This window comes from Salvelinus namaycush, chromosome 33 (assembly GCF_016432855.1).
Source record: "Salvelinus namaycush isolate Seneca chromosome 33, SaNama_1.0, whole genome shotgun sequence".
Taxonomy (NCBI): domain Eukaryota; kingdom Metazoa; phylum Chordata; class Actinopteri; order Salmoniformes; family Salmonidae; genus Salvelinus; species Salvelinus namaycush.
Window position 1 is genome coordinate 28,934,363 of NC_052339.1, and position 15,615 is coordinate 28,949,977.

General features: G+C 45.1%; 1 protein-coding gene across 3 annotated transcripts in view; it reads left to right on the forward strand.

The window, feature by feature from the left end:
• The window catches only part of relch (RAB11 binding and LisH domain, coiled-coil and HEAT repeat containing), a 61,629-nt gene extending 46,215 nt beyond the window's left edge, over nt 1-15,414 (forward strand). For all 3 annotated transcript variants that reach the window (XM_038972759.1, XM_038972760.1, XM_038972761.1), the window contains exons 23-29: nt 6,688-6,770; nt 7,985-8,048; nt 8,239-8,377; nt 8,589-8,705; nt 11,538-11,626; nt 11,833-11,903; nt 14,270-15,414. In XM_038972759.1, the coding sequence (XP_038828687.1) occupies nt 6,688-6,770; nt 7,985-8,048; nt 8,239-8,377; nt 8,589-8,705; nt 11,538-11,626; nt 11,833-11,903; nt 14,270-14,390 (684 nt within the window). In that variant the 3' untranslated portion in view covers nt 14,391-15,414. The remainder of the gene's footprint in view (nt 1-6,687; nt 6,771-7,984; nt 8,049-8,238; nt 8,378-8,588; nt 8,706-11,537; nt 11,627-11,832; nt 11,904-14,269) is intronic.
• The last annotated feature ends 201 nt before the right edge of the window (nt 15,415-15,615 follow it).

Sequence of the window (15,615 nt, forward strand, 5' to 3'; positions counted from 1 at the left end):
AGACATCCCTCTTCACTGTCATAGTGGTATAGACATCCCTCTTCACTGTCATAGTGGTATAGACATCCCTCTTTACTGTCATAGTGGTATAGACATCCCTCTTCACTGTCATAGTGGTATAGACATCCCCCTTCACTGTCATAGCGGTATAGACATCCCTCTTCACTGTCATAGTGGTATAGACATCCCTCTTTACTGTCATAGTGGTATAGACATCCCTCTTCACTGTCATAGTGGTATAGACATCCCTCTTTACTGTCATAGTGGTATAGACATCCCTCTTTACTGTCATAGTGGTATAGACATCCCTCTTTACTGTCATAGTGGTATAGACATCCCCCTTCACTGTCATAGTGGTATAGACATCCCCCTTCACTGTCATAGTGGTATAGACATCCCCCTTCACTGTCATAGTGGTATAGACATCCCACCTTCACTGTCTTAGTGGTTTCGACATCCCCCTTCACTGTCATAGTGGTATAGACATCCCCCTTCACTGTCATAGTGGTATAGACATCCCTCTTTACTGTCATAGTGGTATAGACATCCCACCTTCACTGTCTTAGTGGTTTCGACATCCCCCTTCACTGTCATAGCGGTATAGACATCCCCCTTCACTGTCGTAGCGGTATAGACATCCCCCTTCGCTGTCGTAGCGGTATAGACATCCCCCTTCGCTGTCGTAGCGGTATAGACATCCCCCTTCGCTGTCATAGTTGTATAGACATCCCTCTTTACTGTCATAGTGGTATAGACATCCCTCTTTACTGACATAATGGTATAGACATCCCCCTTCACTGTCATAGTGGTATAGACATCCCCCTCTTCACTGTCATAGTGGTATAGACATCCCTCTCCCCCCTTCACTGTCGTAGTGGTATAGACATCCCCCTTCGCTGTCATAGTGGTATAGACATCCCCCTTCGCTGTCGTAGTGGTATAGACATCCCCCTTCGCTGTCAAAGCGGTATAGACATCCCCCTTCGCTGTCATAGTTGTATATACATCCCTCTTTACTGTCATAGTGGTATAGACATCCCTCTTTACTGTCATAGTGGTATAGACATCCCCCTTTACTGTCATAGTGGTATAGACATCCCTCTTTACTGTCATAGTGGTATAGACATCCCCCTTCACTGTCATAGTGGTATAGACATCCCTCTTTACTGTCATAGTGGTATAGACATCCCTCTTTACTGTCATAGTGGTATAGACATCCCCCTTCACTGTCATAGTGGTATAGACATCCCCCTTCACTGTCATAGCGGTATAGACATCCCTCTTTACTGTCATAGCGGTATAGACATCCCTCTTTACTGTCATAGTGGTATAGACATCCCCCTTCACTGTCATAGTGGTATAGACATCCCCCTTCACTGTCATAGTGGTATAGACATCCCTCTTTACTGTCATAGTGGTATAGACATCCCCCTTCACTGTCATAGTGGTATATACATCCCTCTTTACTGTCATAGTGGTATAGACATCCCTCTTTACTGTCATAGTGGTATAGACATCCCCCTTCACTGTCATAGTGGTATAGACATCCCTCTTTACTGGCATAGTGGTATAGACATCCCCCTTCACTGTCATAGTGGTATAGACATCCCCCTTCACTGTCATAGTGGTATAGACATCCCCCTTCACTGTCATAGTGGTATAGACATCCCCCTTTACTGTCATAGTGGTATAGACATCCCCCTTCACTGTCATAGTGGTATAGACATCCCCCTTCACTGTCATAGTGGTATAGACATCCCCCTTTACTGTCATAGTGGTATAGACATCCCCCTTCACTGTCATAGTGGTATATACATCCCTCTTTACTGTCATAGTGGTATAGACATCCCTCTTTACTGTCATAGTGGTATAGACATCCCCCTTCACTGTCATAGTGGTATAGACATCCCCCTTCACTGTCATAGCGGTATAGACATCCCTCTTTACTGTCATAGTGGTATAGACATCCCCCTTCACTGTCATAGTGGTATAGACATCACCCTTCACTGTCATAGTGGTATGGACGTCCCCCTTCACTGTCATAGTGGTATGGACGTCCCCCTTCACTGTCATAGTGGTATAGACATCCCCCTTCACTGTCATAGTGGTATAGACATCCCCCTCCCCCCTTCACTGTCGTAGTGGTATAGACATCCCCCTTCGCTGTCATAGCGGTATAGACATCCCCCTTCGCTGTCATAGTGCTATAGACATCCCTCTTTACTGACATAGTGGTATAAACATCCCTCTTTACTGACATAGTGGTATAGACATCCCCCTTCACTGTCATAGTGGTGTGGACATCCCCCTTCACTGTCATAGTGGTATAGACATCCCCCTCCCCCCTTCACTGTCGTAGTGGTATAGACATCCCCCTTCGCTGTCATAGCGGTATAGACATCCCTCTTTACTGTCATAGTGGTATATACATCCCTCTTTACTGTCATAGTGGTATATACATCCCTCTTTACTGTCATAGCGTTATAGACATCCCTCTTTAGTGTCATAGTGGTATAGACATCCCTCTTTACTGACATAGTGGTATAGACATCCCTCTTTACTGTCATAGTGGTATAGACATCCCTCTTTACTGTCATAGTGGTATAGACATCCCCCTTCACTGTCATAGTGGTATAGACATCCCCCTTCGCTGTCATAGTGGTATAGACATCCCCCTTCGCTGTCATAGTGGTATAGACATCCCTCTTTACTGTCATAGTGGTATAGACATCCCTCTTTATTGTCATAGCGGTATAGACATCCCTCTTTACTGTCATAGCGGTATAGACATCCCCCTTCACTGTCATAGTGGTATAGACATCCCTCTTCACTGTCATAGTGGTATAGACATCCCTATTCACTGTCATAGCGGTATAGACATCCCTCTTTACTGTCATAGTGGTATAGACATCCCCCTTCACTGTCATAGTGGTATAGACATCCCTCTTCACTGTCGTAGTGGTATAGACATCCCCCTTCACTGTCATAGTGGTATAGACATCCCTCTTCACTGTCATAGTGGTATAGACATCCCTCTTTACTGACATAGTGGTATAGACATCCCCCTTCGCTGTCATAGTGGTATAGACATCCCTCTTTACTGTCATAGTGGTATAGACATCCCTCTTTACTGTCATAGTGGTATAGACATCCCCCTTCACTGTCATAGCGGTATAGACATCCCTCTTTACTGTCATAGTGGTATAGACATCCCTCTTTACTGTCATAGTGGTATAGACATCCCCCTTCACTGTCATAGCGGTATAGACATCCCCCTTTACTGTCATAGTGGTATAGACATCCCTCTTTACTGTCATAGTGGTATAGACATCCCTCTTTACTGCCATAGTTGTATAGACATCCCTCTTCACTGTCATATTGGTATAGACATCCCCCTTCGCTGTCATAGTGGTATAGACATCCCTCTTTACTGTCATAGTGGTATAGACATCCCTCTTTACTGTCATAGTGGTATAGACATCCCTCTTTACTGCCATAGTTGTATAGACATCCCTCTTCACTGTCATAGTGGTATAGACATCCCCCTTCGCTGTCATAGTGGTATAGACATCCCTCTTTACTGTCATAGTGGTATAGACATCCCTCTTTATTGTCATAGCGGTATAGACATCCCCCTTCACTGTCATAGCGGTATAGACATCCCTCTTTACTGTCATAGTGGTATAGACATCCCCCTTCACTGTCATAGTGGTATAGACATCCCTCTTTACTGTCATAGTGGTATAGACATCCCCCTTCACTGTCATAGCGGTATAGACATCCCTCTTTACTGTCATAGTGGTATAGACATCCCCCTTCACTGTCATAGTGGTATAGACATCCCTCTTTACTGTCATAGTGGTATAGACATCCCTCTTTACTGTCATAGCGGTATAGACATCCCTCTTTACTGTCATAGCGGTATAGACATCCCTCTTTACTGTCATAGTGGTATAGACATCCCCCTTCACTGTCATAGTGGTATAGACATCCCTCTTTACTGTCATAGTGGTATAGACATCCCCCTTCACTGTCATAGCGGTATAGACATCCCTCTTTACTGTCATAGTGGTATAGACATCCCCCTTCACTGTCATAGTGGTATAGACATCCCTCTTCACTGTCATAGTGGTATAGACATCCCTCTTCACTGTCATAGCGGTATAGACATCCCTCTTTACTGTCATAGTGGTATAGACATCCCTCTTCACTGTCATAGCGGTATAGACATCCCCCTTCACTGTCATAGTGGTATAGACATCCCCCTTCACTGTCATAGCGGTATAGACATCCCTCTTTACTGACATAGTGGTATAGACATCCCCCTTCACTGTCATAGTGGTATAGACATCCCTCTTCACTGTCATAGCGGTATAGACATCCCTCTTTACTGTCATAGTGGTATAGACATCCCCCTTCACTGTCATAGTGGTATAGACATCCCTCTTCACTGTCATAGCGGTATAGACATCCCCCTTCACTGTCATAGTGGTATAGACATCCCCCTTCACTGTCATAGTGGTATAGACATCCCCCTTCACTGTCATAGCGGTATAGACATCCCTCTTTACTGTCATAGTGGTATAGGCATCCCCCTTCACTGTCATAGCGGTATAGACATCCCTCTTTACTGTCATAGTGGTATAGACATCCCCCTTCACTGTCATAGTAATATAGACATCCCTCTTTACTGTCATAGCGGTATAGACATCCCTCTTTACTGTCATAGTGGTATAGACATCCCTCTTCACTGTCATAGCGGTATAGACATCCCCCTTCACTGTCATAGTGGTATAGACATCCCCCTTCACTGTCATAGTGGTATAGACATCCCTCTTTACTGTCATAGTGGTATAGACATCCCCCTTCACTGTCAGAGTTGTATAGACATCCCCCTTCGCTGTCATAGTGGTATAGACATCCCTCTTCACTGTCATAGTGGTATAGACATCCCTCTTTACTGTCATAGTGGTATAGACATCCCCCTTCACTGTCATAGCGGTATAGACATCCCCCTTCACTGTCATAGCGGTATAGACATCCCCCTTCACTGTCATAGTGGTATAGACATCCCTCTTCACTGTCATAGCGGTATAGACATCCCTCTTTACTGTCATAGTGGTATAGACATCCCTCTTCACTGTCATAGCGGTATAGACATCCCTCTTTACTGTCATAGTGGTATAGACATCCCTCTTTACTGTCATAGCGGTATAGACATCCCCCTTCACTGTCATAGTGGTATAGACATCCCTCTTCACTGTCATAGTGGTATAGACATCCCCCTTCACTGTCATAGTGGTATAGACATCCCTCTTCACTGTCATAGTGGTATAGACATCCCTCTTTACTGTCATAGTGGTATAGACATCCCTCTTTACTGTCATAGTGGTATAGACATCCCTCTTTACTGTCATAGTGGTGTAGACATCCCCCTTTACTGTCATAGTGGTGTAGACATCCCCCTTTACTGTCATAGTGGTATAGACATCCCTCTTTACTGTCATAGTGGTATAGACATCCCTCTTTACTATCATAGTGGTATAGACATCCCTCTTCACTGTCATAGTGGTATAGACATCCCTCTTTACTGTCATAGTGGTATAGACATCCCTCTTTACTATCATAGTGGTATAGACATCCCTCTTTACTGTCATAGTGGTATAGACATCCCTCTTTACTATCATAGTGGTATAGACATCACTCTTCACTGTCATAGTGGTATAGACATCCCCCTTCGCTGCCATAGTGGTATAGACATCCCCCTTCGATGTCGTAGTGGTATAGACATCCCCCTTCGCTGCCGTAGTGGTATAGACATCCCCCTTCGCTGTCATAGTGGTATAGACATCCCCCTTCGCTGTCATAGTCGTATAGACATCCCCCCTTCACTGTCATAGTGGTATAGACATCCCCCCCCTCCCCCCTTCCCTGTCATAGTGGTATAGACATCCCCCTTCACTGTCATAGTGGTATAGACATCCCTCTTTACTGTCATAGTGGTATAGACATCCCTCTTCACTGTCATAGTGGTATAGACATCCCCCTTCACTGTCATAGCGGTATAGACATCCCCCTTCACTGTCATAGCGGTATAGACATCCCCCTTTACTGTCATAGTGGTATGGACATCCCCCTTCACTGACATAGTGGTATAGACATCCACCTTCATTGTCATAGTGGTGTGGACATCCCCATTTACTGTCATAGTGTTATAGACACTTAACCCCCCTATCACCATCTCATAGTCGTATATCCCTCCCTACCATTCTCTGCAGATTCGGCAGAAGTTGCCCCTAACCACAGATCTAGGATCTGATCCCTCTGCCCCCAGTCCTAACCATGACTATTAGGGCATGAACAAAAATCTGACTCTGGACCACTGGTTAGGGGGAACTTCTACCAACTCTGTTCAGCAGCTCTGTTTGCTTTGCTTCTCACTTATTGGTTGTTTTTCTTTTTTGTTTGTTTACCTGTGTGTTTACGTGCGGGCTTGCGCGTGCGTGACATGCGTTCCTACCTTGGCGCTGCTGCTACTTCTTGTCGTTGTGTATCACTTTCTTTCTTTCTTTCTTTTTGTTTTCCTTTTTCCCTCTCCTCCCTCTCTCGGCGTGTTGCCATGACACTGCTGGCTCTGTCCATCACCCGCCCCTGGGCTGTGACATCACGGCTGTGTTGTCCAATCAGCTGCTGGTGAAGGGGGTGAATGAGACGCTGGTGGCTCAGAGGGTGGTGCCTGCTCTCATCACGCTCTCCAGCGACCCTGAGATGTAAGTGTCTCCTGCTGCCTTGTCTGGCCACCTCGACCCCTCCTCCAACCTCGCAGGAAGAACCCTAACCTCTTTGATGAGGATATATATTGAATAACACCAGATCTTTCAGGACTGTAGTTGGTATGGAAACATACATCCATTGTTAAAGGAGTCAATGGTTTGACTTAGGATTTTTTTTCTCAAAACTCAGGGACAATGAGGCTTTGCAACACAAATCAATTCCAAAGTAGGTGCTTTCTCTAAACCTGTGTATCTTTAGGGTAGTTGCCCTGTCTGTGCTCCTAGATAGTTTAAGGTCTCTGACTCTGGGTAAAAGTCTTCTTTGGGCTTTCTTCCTGTAGAGGTTGAGGTGCGGTCGACCGTGTGCGGTTCTGTGTTTACTGTCACTAACACCAGGCATCATCAGTGTGCGACACTAACCCACACCCCGGTAGTCACTATATAACCATGCTTGAAAGGACAGCAGTATGATGCTTTCTAAACACTAGCCCAAACCCTTACCTCTAACCTTAATCCTAACCTAGTCCTCAATTAAGACAAAATATGTAATGTACTTGATCATCAGTTCTGACAATATAGGTAATTTTGTCCTTTCTGGCATGATCTACCCAATCATGTTCTTTGCATCATCCGCCTGCTACACTACCCCAACTCGCGCTCTGATTGGCTGCATGTGGAGATCATCCCAGCATGCTCAGCTGTAATGCATTACCACCCCATCCTTCTCCTCACCCCCTTTTTAGCAGACCCCCCCAACCCTCAGGTCCTGGACGATTGTCTTCACCCCTACCTCTCTCTTCCTCCCCCCTCCCTCCCTCCTAACCTCTTCGTCTCTCCCTCCCTCCTAACCGTTTCCAGTTGATTCTACGAGGCATGTCAGAAGCTTTAATAGACCGCCGGGTGGCCCCGGCTCTTATTACACTGTGCAGTGGCCCTGAATTGTGAGTCAACGAAGACGAGACGTTTCCTCTCCTCTTCTCTCTATCCCTCCTTCCTCTGCATCCTCCTGGTTCTATTTAGTGTATTATATTATTTAAATCCATACGGACACCGGAATGATCTAACATCACCATTAACCTTGGCATTAACATACATGATCCACACTGATGATTGGTTGGTGTTGGTCTGTTTTATATTATCTTCTGAGCTGCATATTGTAGTTTTAATAAAGCAGAGACCTGGCTCTATTCTAACTCCTGTCTGGCTTATAGTTCAGTTAGGATATCTACTATCCCTGCCTTTGGTACCATCATGGAGACGGTCACGCAAAAAGAGGTATGGACATGCTGATTTGCATATATGCACATACTACACTCATGCATTAAACAAGTCTGGGTTATATGTTTGAGCACAGGTGTGTTTTGTATTGTGTCCGTGTGTATTAGGGGGAGTATCCATGTTGGCATGCATGTGTGTTTGCGTACATGCATGTATTAATGTATGTGTGTGTGTGTGTGTGTCCCAGCTGTTGGAGCGTGTGAAGATGCAGCTAGCGTCGTTCCTGGAGGACCCACAGTACCAGGACCAACACTCTCTACACATGGAGATCATCAGGACCTTTGGCCGGGTCGGACCCAACGCTGAGCCACGCTTCAGAGACGAGTGTCAGTACTACTGATAATACACACACACACTATGCTGAACCACACTTCACAGACGAGTGTCAGTACGGACACATACATACACACACACACACACACTATTGCAAAGGCACACTAAAACAAGAGCGCAGACACACTCACATGCACATATGGACTCAAATACATACACACACACACACACACACAGTGATATTGTCTGTTTTTTGTCTTCCAGTTGTGCTGCCTCACCTCCACAAACTAGCGTTGGGTAACAACGTCCAGGCTACAGAGAGTAAGAGGATAGACATCGCTACTCAGCTGTTTGAGGCCTACAGCGCTCTCTCCTGTTGCTGTATCCTTCAATCAACACTGACGTTTGTGTGTGGATGTGCACGTCTTTGTATGTATGTATGTATGTATGTGTGTGTGTGTGTGTGTGTGTGTGTGTGTGTGTGTGTGTGTGTGTGTGTGTGTGTGTGTGTGTGTGTGTGTGTGTGTGTGTGTGTGTCAAATCAAATTCAAATAAAATGTATTCGTCACATACAGCAGGTATAAAAGGTGCAGCACAATGCTTATGTCAAATCAAATCTGTTATTTGTCACATTCTCCGAATACAACCTTACCGTGAAATGCTTACTTACAAGCCCTTAACCAACAATGCAGGTCAAGAACGAGTTAAGAAAATATTTGCTAGATAAACTAAAGTAAAAATAGTAAAATAACAATAACGAGGCTATATACAGGGGGTACCAGTACCGAGTCAATGTGTAGGGGTACAGGTTAGTCAAGTTATTTTGTACATGTAGGTTGGGGTAAAGTGACTATGCATAGGTAATAAACAGCTAGCTCCCTCAACAATGCTGTACATGAATCAATAATAACTATGTAATGAGTCAAAAATAACAAGTCTTAGAAGATGTATACATAATAATAATGGACCTGTATGTACAATTATAAAGTGGCTAGTGGAATCAATATTATATAATAGAACAGCAGCTTGGTCTGCATGTATGAGTTCTGGGTGTGTTTGTGTGTAAGCGTTGGCTGTGGGGGTAGTCATCTCTAACGTGCATATAGTTTCTCCGGTGCAAATAGTCTGTAAGGTGCAGGGAGACAACTAGGTTTAGCTTTTCAGCAGTCTGATGGCCTGGTGATAGAAGCTGTCTCGGAGCCTGTTGGTCCGAGACCCGATACTCCAGATGGTAACTGGCAGATGTGAACAGTCCATGGCCCGGGTGACTGGAGTCCTTGACTATCTTTTGGGCCTTCCTCAGACACCGTCTGGTGTAGAAGACCTAGAGGGCAGGGAGCTCACCCACAGTCATGTATTGGGCCGTCCGCATCACCCTATGTAGAGCCTTGCGGTTGAGAGGGGGTGCAGTTGCCCGACCAGGCGGTGATGCAGCCGGTCAAGATGCTCTCGATGTTGCAGCTGTAGAACTTCTTCAGGATCCAGGGACCATGCTGAATTTCTTCAGGTGCATGAGGTTGAAGAGGCTGTGCTGCGCCGCCTTCACCACTGTGGTGGTGTGATTGGACCATGTCAGGTTCTCTGTGATGTGCAGGCCGAGGAAGCTTTTGACCCTCTCCACTGCAGCCCTGTCGATGACAATAGGGGAGTGCTCCACCCGTTGTTCCCTGTAGACCACGATCAGCTCCATGGTGATCAGCTCCATGGTGATCAGCTCCATGGTGATCAGCTCCATGGTGATCAGCTCCATGGTGATCAGCTCCATGGTGATCAGCTCCATGGTGATCAGCTCCATGGTGATCAGCTCCATGGTGATCAGCTCCATGGTGATCAGCTGTGTGTGTGTGTGTTCCCTGTAGACCACGCTCAGCTCCATGGTGATCAGCTGTGTGTGTGTGTGTTCCCTGCTACTGTGTCCTTCACTTACAGAACTTACCTCACCCTTTATTAATGGTTGAGACAAACCGCTACATATTAACGAGTTGAGTCAAGAGGCCTTTAAAGGGAAAAGCTAAAATAGGGCAATAGTTCATGAACTGGTTTTTAAATGTGTCCACCTAGCGGTATGTACTTAAGACTTTTCAAGAACTGTACCCAGAGCAGAGTGTTGGCTTGGCTGGGGCTCAGGGGAGAGTGTTTTATTTCACTTTTATAGCTGTGACTCAGAATACGTCTTTAGAATAACAAGACCTGGGTCAAGACTAGGTTACTGTGGTCAGACTAGGTTACTGTGGGGCAGATGGTTAGAAGTTCACTATTTGTGGTTGTGGGTTGTAATCGACCAACCCTGCCTCAGTCAGTGTGGTATATGTGTATATATATATATATATATATATATATATATATATATATATATATATATATATATATATATATATATATATAGTACACTGAATAAGTTAAATACATTAGCTGTATGTGTATTTATACATTGGTTGCTTGTCCCGCTGGCGAGTTGAGAAAGGAAAATAAACTCTCCATTTTGGGGCCGTATGCTGATTACAGGGTTGAGTGGGCGGAGAGAGGGAGGGAGACGGAGAGAGAGACGGACCACAGCCCACAGAGAGGGAGAGCGAAAATGAGAGAGACGGACAGTTACCGACCACAGTCTGCCTCAGAGAGACGGAGAAGCCAGAAGAGAAAATGACAGAGGGAGAGCTGCCTCCAAGCCTTTGTTCAGAATTCCCAGCATATGGCATGTGCATGCATGCGTGCACGTTCCTCCCTAAATATGTTCCCAAAATAGTGAGGCTCCTCAAGGGCGTATTTTGCAGCACAGAGACCTACCTCTCTAGTGACTTCCATGCCACCTCACACACTCACACACACCAGCTGGCTGAGTTTTGGTAATGTGCGAATATCGCAGGCTATACGGGGGGTCGCATGTAGCTTTGGTCACAGTGGCTACTCTATCAGAGCCTGGGACTGTGACATCATCAGTGTGCAACGAGGCAGTGGAAGTACTGTGGCCCTCTGGGTAATGTAGTCATATAACCTCACTAATCTTACTTGTTTTTAAACTCTGTGTTAGTGTTATAATATTACTTCACTCACAACGGTTCAGTTGGCCAGTGTTCAGTAGTGTTTAACTCTGTTGATGTTTGGTCGTCCAGTATTCAGTAGTGTTTAACTCTGTGTTGGTGTTTGGTTGTCCAGTGTTCAGTGTAGGTAAACTTTGTGTTCAGTTGTCCGGTCCTTGACCTCCTGCTCCAGTCATCTCAGAGGAGCTGATGGTGAATCACTTCCTGCCTGGCCTGAGGTGTCTGAGGACTGACATGGAACAGCTATCTCCTGAACACGAGGTACACACACACACACACACGGTAGCTCTCCCAAACCACATCAAATGACCTGTTTCCCATGCCAGTTAAAGACCAGCTGATTCCCAGACCACTTTCCACACAGCGTGATGTTGTCTCCAGGAGGGAGACTCACCAGGCATACTTTCCACAGCACAGCAGTCTAACTGGTATCTTTTCCACTGTGTGTGTCTCCTGTCCTGTTGCAGGTGATCCTGAGCTCCATGATCAAGGAGGGGGAGATAAAGGTAGAAAACAGAGGGATCGGACAGGCAGAGGGGTGAGTACTAACGCACACCAGTAAATCAGTACACAATCACAGTCCTGTGTGCTGTGTCTGTGTGATGTATCTGTGTGCTATGTCTGTTTGCTATGTCGGAGCATTCAAAATACACACACACACACACACAAAACACAAAACTCTACAAACTCTCCTAGTCTTTATCCGCTGGTTTTCATCCCACACCATGAGTGCTGTTGACTTGTTGGGTCACAGTCATATGACCCTCTGGAAGCCTAGCTGCATAAACAGTAGAGAAACTGCAGCCTTTAGATTCAGGACAGTGGTGAGGAAGGGAGGCTAGGGGGAGGAGAGCATTGGGACTCAGCCATAGTGTGGGTGGGAGGGGGAGGTTAGGGAGTAGAGGAAATCAACTATTAAAGACTGTTGGACCACAGCCCATAGTGTGGCTGTCTTGTGAACATGTGTTTCTGCCTCATTAAAAACAGAACCGTGTATGTGCTCACACGTGTACCCTCTGAACTCTTAAACTCTGAGGCTGTAGCTTAGTAACACAGTCACACACCCCAATGTCATATTGAGTCTTGTTTTGAGGTTGTTGGTTTAATCATCATGTTTAATTCTAACTTTAGAATCTCTCAGCATCATCATGCACAGTGTTAGAGACAAGAGATGGTTCTGTTTTAGACTCAAAGCATCTATCAACAACCATGTTACTACACTATGGCACTCAACTCCAGCATTTTACATAACTTTCATTTGACTATTGACCATATTTAGTTGAACAGTTGTTCCCCTACAGTTCTTTATCTGCTGTTGTTCAACCAGATTTAGGCAGAGAGGGAAAAAGAGGAACTCTCCTAACTGTCAGTCAGTAGAGACTGTTACTGTTAACGCTTAGGAAAAAGCTTTTCCATTTACCTGTCCAAATATATGGACGGAGAGACTGAAACAAGAGCAGAACAAAGCAAACAAATGTGCATTTGACAGTTAACAACACACTGTCAATCACTCTGAACTGTATGTTTAGGGAGAGAAAGATTGTGGAATTTATAGGGAAAACATTCTGGATGAGTGATAGTATACTGATTCTTTGTGTCCAGGCTATATAAGATACAGTATGTGCCATTCTATAGGCTATATAATATATCCCATTGTTATATATATATTTTATTTTTATTTTTATCCACAATTTTTTGGTATCCAATTGACGCTGGGCCAATTGTGCGCCGCCCCATGGGTCTCCCGTTCGTGGCTGGCTGTGACAGAGCCTCAACTCGAACCCAGAATCTCTAGTGGCACAGCTAACACTGCGATGCAGTGCCTTAGACCACTGCGCCATTCAGGAGGCCCAATATAACCCATATATACACTCTGGACAGTTTATTAGGTACTTATTAGTTCACCCGGTTCACAAAAATGGTCACGTGGCTTGTTCTATAAAGCAAGCAGACAGGCATCGAGACATTCAGTTACTGTTCGATTGAACGTTAGAATGGACAAAACAAGTGACCTAAGCGACTTTGAGTGGCTTCCTGGGCTTTTCACGCACAACAGTGTCTAGGGTTTTCCTTGGAATGGTACAACAAACAAGAAACATCCAGTCAGCGGCTGTCCTGTGGGTGAAAACAGCTCGTTGAAGTAGAGTGGCAAGAATAGTGCAAGCTAACAGGTGGGCCACAAACAGACAGTGGTGTGCAGAACGGCATCTCGGGAAAGCACAACTTGTGGGCCCTTGTGACGGATGGGCTATTGAAGCAGACGACCACACCAGGTTTCACTATCAGCTACAAACCAGAAGAAGCCATTCCAGTGGGCACACGATCACCAACACTGGACAATTGAGGAGTGGAAAAACAATACCCGGTACGACAAATCCCGGTTGTGTCATGCTGATGGCAGAGTAAGGATTTGGCGTAAGCAGCATGAGTCCATGGCCCCATCCTGCCTGGTGTCAACGGTACAGGCTGCTGGCGGTGGTGTACTGGTGTATGGAATGTTTTCCTGACACACGTCAGGTCCCTTCATACCAATTGAGCAACGTTTGAAAGCCACAGCATGTCTGAACATAGAATCCATGCTCTGAAGAATTCAGGCTGTTCTGGAGGCAAAAGGGGTTCCGACCCAGTACTAGATGGGTGTACCTAATAAACTGTAGCTCTCTGTGTGAGGATGATGCTATGTCTAAGCTCTACAATAAATGTACACGTTGACATTTTAGTGATTTAGCAGACGCTCTTATCCAGAATGACTTAGGTAGTGCATTCATCTTAGGATAGCTAGGTGGGACAACCACATATCAGTCGTAGTAAGTACATTTTCCCTCAAAGTAGTAATCAGCAAACTCTGTGCTAGTAGGAGAAGACATGCTGGCCAACGTGTTCATTGTGTTTCTGTTCCTGTAGCTCTGTGTCCATTGCTGCTAGTCTGGTTGGTGAAGACGCTAAAACCAAGTTCCTGAGTAAGATGGGTCAGCTGACCACGTCCGGTGCCATGCTGGCCAACGTCTTCCAGAGGAAGAAATGATCTATCCTTCCGCCGGCTGCCTGGGGCCCCAGCGCACTACATATCCCATGAGCCTCCAGTGTCCGGGAGCGCTGGCCCAGCCACCAGTGATAGGCCAGGTCAGGGTCTCTGTTCGAATACCTTCTAGATGCATCCTTCACTCCTCTGTGACTCGAAAGGGGAGAGCTATCTGGCTGAGCCCTAGGAAGGGAGGAAGGAGGGGTGCGCTTTGAAGTATTCGATCAGGGTCCAGGGTGTATATCAATACTCTGAAGTGACTTCCTCGTCTCAAGGAGAGAAGACGAGATGAGTAGAGGAAGTCATTATAGACTATTGAGATGCACCTAATTGGGTTTGATTTAGAATTTTAGCTTGCGCCATGTCGGCACCAAAAGCTTTATGAATGTTGCAGTCCAGTCTATTTAGAATGTTAGTGGCGTTCTATGTCAGAATGTGATTGTTCCGGAACCTTTTGGTGTCAACATGGAGAGGACTAGCTTACTAACTGACGTCTGTATGTTCATGGCTCTGGGGAATCGCCTACTTGAAGTCAAAATCGCCTGCCTTTATTTCGTCACGTCTCTCTCTTTGTTGTTTTGATAGTCTCTATTTTATAACTTATTTATCTCTTAAGACTTTATTCCTCCAAAGAAATGTGCACATCACTTTATCATTCTTTTCTCTTTATTGTGTGTATTTTGATTCAGAGTCGTCTTATTATATATGATGTACATGATCATCATCACTACCATTCATTGGCTTTGTTTGTTTATGTTGGAAATGTGAAGATGAAGAACACTGATTCCCTCGCTCCATGCCTCCCTCCTTCCTTCATTCCCTGTCTCGTTCTGCCTCTGCGTGTTGCAGTGTCTCGGATGGTTCTTATCTAAAGTGGCTGTTCTGATTTGGGTTTTGTTATTTTCTCTTTGGGATATGCTCTACAAGTAAATAACTGTATGATACACTGAAATGAAAAGGACTGTACCCATATTATTATGTACATTTGAAATTGGTGTCATGAAATAATAAAAGACGAAATAAACAATTGTGTACTTATAGAGTTCATTTGGAAAGAATTCGGACCCCTTGACTTCTTCCACATTTTGTTACGTTACAACCTTATTCTAAAATGGATTCAATTAGGGGGGTTTTCCCTCCACAATCTACACACAATACCCAATAATGACAAAGCAAAAACAGGTTTTTCAAAATTTTTACAAATGTATAAACAATTAAAAACAGAAAT